This window comes from Erpetoichthys calabaricus, chromosome 3 (assembly GCF_900747795.2).
Source record: "Erpetoichthys calabaricus chromosome 3, fErpCal1.3, whole genome shotgun sequence".
NCBI lineage: Eukaryota > Metazoa > Chordata > Cladistia > Polypteriformes > Polypteridae > Erpetoichthys > Erpetoichthys calabaricus.
Window position 1 is genome coordinate 314,422,822 of NC_041396.2, and position 6,000 is coordinate 314,428,821.

The window sequence follows — 6,000 nt, forward strand, 5'->3', positions numbered from 1 at the left end:
AAACTATAGAGGCTTGTGGGACTTTCTGGTATACAGATAGCAAGAGGGGTAGTAACTGATCCCAGTTTGGAGCCCTCTTCTTTGTCAGGTCAGTCAAGGGCACAGCCCTGTAAGACAAATGAGGTACAAACCCACCTTGAGAAGCATTTGTTTGTGCATCTTATTAAGCTGTTCGACTAGACCATCAGGCTGAGAATGGTTCACTGAAGTCTTAAGGTGCTTGATTTGGAGCAATTTGGCAACCTTCTTGAATATCTGTGAGGTAAATGGCCTCCCTTGGTCCGTTAGGACCTCCTTTGGGATATGCGTGATGACCCCTACCAGTGCCCATGCGATGCTTCTGGACTTAAGGGGATATCCTCTGGATATCATGTAGCACAATCCAATTTATGTCCTCGGGCTGAGAGTCTGAGAGGATCTTCTATGTCCACCCTGATACGTTCAGAAGTTCATATATCTATCAGAGGAATGGAACAGGAGGAGCATGGTCTTTTCTAGGAATCTATCACAGTTGACATGCCAGACACAAAACACAAAAGTGATGGATCTCCTCATTAATTCTCTGACAGTAAAATCAAAATTTTATCCTTTTGAGTGTTTTGTCAGTTCCAAGATTGCCACCCAAGAGGTTTGTGTGTGCTAACTCACAAACCTGCTGCCAGTAAGATTTATGTACCAGCAACAACGACCTCAACTCACCCTGATGTTCTGACAAATGACATAATAAATTAGGGTTTATTAACCCTAATTTTAAAATACAAAGTAGGGTTCTGGTGGCATGGAGTGGGTGGTACACTGTCAGTTAACTTCAGTAAATCATCATTCCACTGTTCTCTTTGAAAAGATGCTGATGTTTGTGGAAATTGCCATTGAAGTTCTGAGAGCAAATTAGGCCTGACCTCCTTGGGTGGAGTTATTGCCAATGTCGGTTCACTCGTGGCCTCGATAGCAAGTACATGATATAAAACATAATAAAATCACATTACAATGTGTCATGTTTGTTTTTTTTATTTTGTGATCTCCTTATGTGTTGCATCAATACATCCAAAAAAAATTACTCATCCACATTAGTGCATCTGGACAATAAATAGAATTCTGGGAAGGGAGACACTTTCAACAACTTCATCAGTGTAATGGATTGTGTAACCTGCAACTCGTCAGCCTGTGGTTAGGGGAACGGAAGAGACGTCAAGGGAATAAATTAAATAAAACTCAGTGCAAAAAGGAGAAACCTGAGACGAGAACTGACACCAGAGAGCAAAGTCAAGGAATTTAACACAAAATGACTTCAGCTGTGTGTGTTTATATAATGGCATTTCACCTGAACAGACATCACAATCAGGAAATACGATGAGCTGAATCAAATTTAGGATCTGAGTGGACAGTCACAGCATTGTCTGGGATTAGTGACACAACTTGACACAAAGAACTTTCACGTGTTTGAAATCAACAAGCTGAGGTTTATCTAAACACACGGATATCAAGTGTCAGGTCTTTGTTAATGATCACTTAAAGACACTTGTGTTCAAATCCTTACTAAAGCATTCATTACAAAGATATAAAATATCAAAACACACGACTGAGCGCACACCTCTGTATTGTGTCGTTAGATTTGTAAAAGTCTTACCAAGATAACTGAACACTTTCTGAGCCATTGTGCTCTACAACAACCAGCAGCCATTTGAGAAATAAAAGAGAAAGAAAGAAAACCTGAACAATTTGTGATGTGACTATCAAAAGGAATAAATGTGGTGACAGGCAGACAATTACTGACATACAAATGTGATTCCTTTATTAAAGGTTTAAGTGTCTCTGCTTTCTAGAATTGAGCACAATGCTGTTCTGAAGTATTAATTGTGTTCTCTATGAGGTGAGCAGCTGCGGCTAATAAGACTTCACAAATATTAACAAACGTCAGTCTAAAGCAGCAAATCCTACGTTTAATTGTGGACATCAAACCTCATTTGACCTTCTCAGTCGTCCATTTTAGTTCCTCACAGTCACCTCAGTGTCATTTAGTGAGCCAGCAGTGTGAGGAGTGAAGGCCGACTGCTCCGTCTGCACTCGTCTGTCATCTGCTGCCTTAGTGAGGAGGAGTGCGGATTAAAGTGCAGGAATAGGAAACATGAACTTCACAATAAAATGAAGTGTTTAGTTTCACACAAAATTAAAACAATAAAGGAACATTTCATAGAATTTGACTCTCAAACAAATGTCAGCTGTCGTCTGAGCTCAGCTGTGCAGTTTTTAGTTGTGAAAACTGAAAATCTGTGCAAATTATATATTAAAAGATTTTTATATTTTCAGATATTAGGTAAAATTCAGCACAAATTTTAATTTATGTTGAAATAAATAATTCTTACCCATAATAATGGAAACAGCAACAATCATTTTACATTTTACTGAAGTGTTTCTATGAATTGCCAGGAGTCTCCTACATTTACAGTGCTGTTTATTACACATTCAAATAAGAAGACTTATGAAAATAACTATGGTGAAATAAGTAATAATCATAAACAGTGTGCACTCTACACGAATAAAGTACAATTTAACAAAAACAGCCTTCAAAAAAACAGCAAATAAGAAATGATTGTATTGTTAAGAAATATGTCAGAGTTTTGTACTGTTAATATGAAAAATGAGGAAAGGAATAATGTACAAATAATTAGAAACATCTAATCTCAGATAATTACATTTTTTATTTTCTTTAACATTTACAGTAAATTGAGCACTGAAGAAGCTGGACTGAATATTTTACAACTCAGGATGATTTGCAGTGCTTTTCTGAACCAGGAATAAAGAAAAGCGTAAAGAATTGGATTAACTCCAAAGTTCACTTCACTGACCAACACAAAGACATCCCTGATGAGTTGTGTGATTCGGTTATTATCATCAATAAAAAAATTGTACACATTAATAGGCAGCCAGCAGATAATAAAAGCCCCCACGACTACTCCTAATGTTTTTGCGGCTTTTCTTTCAGACGGTTTTGATATTTTTCTGTCACTCAACTCCTCAGTTTGCCTCTTTTCTATCATACAGTTGATGGCTCTTGAATGGCTTCTTGCAACTACAAATATTCTGATATAGAAAACAATCATCAGTGAATAAGGAATAAAAAAAGATACAAGTAAAATAAAAATGACCATTTCATAATAAGTGTATAGTACACAAGTTCCTTCACATACCTCTGTTACAATATCACTTAACCCTAAAAGTATGACTGTAATGAAAACTGCAAACAGCCACACTACAGCAATGCTGATCTTTGCAGTAGTTAAAGTTATTTTTGAGCCATAAAAGAAAGGATTACAGACAGCAATGTAGCGATCAATGGATATTAAAACCACATTATATACAACTACTATACTAAGAATATTTGCAAGTGCCTGATATAAATAACAATAAATAACTGCAAAGTACCAGCAAGTTTCAATGAAGAGAACCAAAGAAAAGGGCAACACAAAGAAACCTGTTAAGAAATCGGCCGCTGCGAGTGAAAGGATCAGAAGATTAGTCGGCGTGTGCAGCTGAACAAAATGAGAAATAGAAATGATGACAAGAAGATTTCCAAAGACTGTCGAGAAAATCAAAAGACACGAGAAAGTGTAATAAAGTCCATAAACTTCAGTTTCAAAAATCAGTTTATAACAAGATGTATTACTATGAGTATAACAACGTCCAACTTTCAGTTGTTTCCACTCCATGTCTGTCCCCTGACTGAGCCGTCCTTCCTGCACACTGAGATGTTTATACACTGAGGCCCTGCGACTGCCATATTCTCTCTGCTGACGTAATTCACATGAGGCAACTCTCTGCTGTGTTTGCTTCACAAATTCTCTCAGGATGTTTGTTTGTTCATTTCAGTTCTTACTCACTAATGAGTTCATCAAATCTCAGATGTCTTCATTATATTTGTTTGTCAGGAGCCGCTCAGGGCTGCGGTGGTCTCTCCTCACAGCTCCACAGTGGTCCAGCTGCTGGCTCTCTGCAGTTTCCTTCTTCTCCTCTGTCTGCTGTTTTTGTTTTTTTGTTCTCAGTCACTTTGACTTTCTTTCATCATCACAGCGAGCAGCACATTAAATCAGCAGGTTCAGATGAGCTGAGGTTGTGCCCAGTGGTGGTCTGACACTCCATGCTGTCCTGTGCTGCTCAGAGCCCCTCTGACTCCTGCATGGAGTGTGCTGGACCACCCTGTGCTCATGACAGGCCCTCACACACACACACACACACACACACACACACATACAGTGTACAGTAACAGCTGTGTGTTTTTGTCTTTTCCGGACCCTCACATTAAATTCCTAACAGTATTCCCCCCATTGCTCTCTGTCAGTCTGACATTGTCCTGATTGTCTTTGTCTGATTTTCTGGACGTCTTTCTTTTCTTAAATCATCAAACACACAACATGTATTTCTCTGTGTCAGTGGCAGCTAAACTCTCAGAATTCCAATGCAGCAGCGCTCACTGATGTGCTTTTTAATTTTGAAGACATTCGCTGTGTCACTGATTTGTAACTTTCTATCAAACAAAACTAAATGACTGCGTCTGTCGGTTTTGAAGCACCGAGGAGCACCGCACTGCATGAGTCTGTTAGCCGTTATCACTATAAGGACAATTAAAGTTCTCAATAAAGATAGAAATGATGTCAAGATCTCTCCAGAACAATCTTCTATTATATTTTAATGCTTAGATTCACTATTTTATATTAATCGTGTATTAGAGTAACAGCAAACAGAACCATAAAATACGTGAGGACCGCCATCTCCATCTTACGAGTTCAGTTTTCATTAAACAATCAGCAGCATCTGCTCGATGATAGATAGATACTTTATTAATCCCAAGGGGAAATTCACATACTGTACTCTAGCAGCAGTGTACTGATAAAGAAAATATTGATGGCAGACGTACGACTTTACAGGAGTTTGTGTGTCGTGTTGTTGTCATTCCCTCCTCATCGACACAGACAGTGAAGTGGTCCTCACCACACAAGAGTTCATACGTGACACACTGGTGGTCTGTTAATACAAACTTCATGTGAGGTCCCCTCATCCTTCCTTGTGTCACTGAAGCACCTGGTAGTGTCATTTATGTCATTAGTCTGCATAGTGCAATGCATTTTGGGGGACAACAGGTCAGCAGGCTTTAGGTTATAAAGCAGCTCTGCACAGGGAGCCCACCCATCATCGGACACTCGCACGTCTTCACAAGAACTAAAATGTTAGGTCTGAATACACAATGGGAGGTCTGAAACTTAAAACTTCTGATTATGAGAAAGACTTGGGTGTTATAATGGACTCATTCGGATGCCATTAAGACAGTTAAGAGAATGTCAGGTTATATAGCGCCCTGATGTGTACAGCAGATTTCCCAACTGTCAGTCTGCAGATCAACATCAGTCCGAACAAAAATATTCCTGCCCACATAACAGCAGGCCAGTTCATTATATCCACCTTAATAAAAGTTTGTGTGTTCTGTTCATCTAGTTGCTTTTTCTCTGCCTTTCCAACTGATGGCACATCGTAAACATTTTTAGTGTTAAAATGCATTGCATTTGTCATTCCAATAAATGGCGTATAACAAACATTAACACTGCTTGTAGAAATCCTGTACTAAATGGCGTATCAGAGAGACATAGCAATGGGACACACAGCACTGCGAACATTAACACTGAATACATCCAATAGAGAATAATTGCCAGACGGGCAGAAATCAGCTTATCCACCTTAGTAAAAGGACAAGAGTCTATGTGTCTGTGCATCTGTGTGTCCGTCTGTTTGCCATGTCTCTGTAATTCCAACATATGATGCTTCACAAGCATTTGTATTAATACAATTCATCACATTTGTCATTCCAACAGATGGTTGTACCAAATGGCCTATAACAGATACATTTGAAGTGTCTGTCTGTGTATCTCCTAGTATGTCAGGATTCTCTAGCTCTGTTAAAAGACAATTGGTATGGGATTCATAAAAGTAGTGCTAATGTTTGTAATGCGT

The 6,000-nt window shown here is 38.8% G+C and overlaps 1 protein-coding gene across 3 annotated transcripts in view; it reads right to left on the minus strand.

Annotated features, from left to right (window-relative positions):
* The window catches only part of LOC127527249 (trace amine-associated receptor 1-like), a 112,721-nt gene extending 108,535 nt beyond the window's left edge, over window positions 1-4,186 (minus strand). Inside the window, exon 1 of one of the 3 annotated variants that reach the window (XM_051925355.1) lies at window positions 3,473-4,186. In XM_051925355.1, coding sequence (XP_051781315.1) covers window positions 3,473-3,707 — 235 coding nt within the window. In that variant the 5' untranslated portion in view covers window positions 3,708-4,186. Of the gene's footprint in view, window positions 1-3,188 lie in introns of all 3 variants that reach the window. The other 2 variants (XM_051925354.1, XM_051925353.1) reach the window with 2 other exon arrangements.
* Window positions 4,187-6,000: the final 1,814 nt, after the last annotated feature.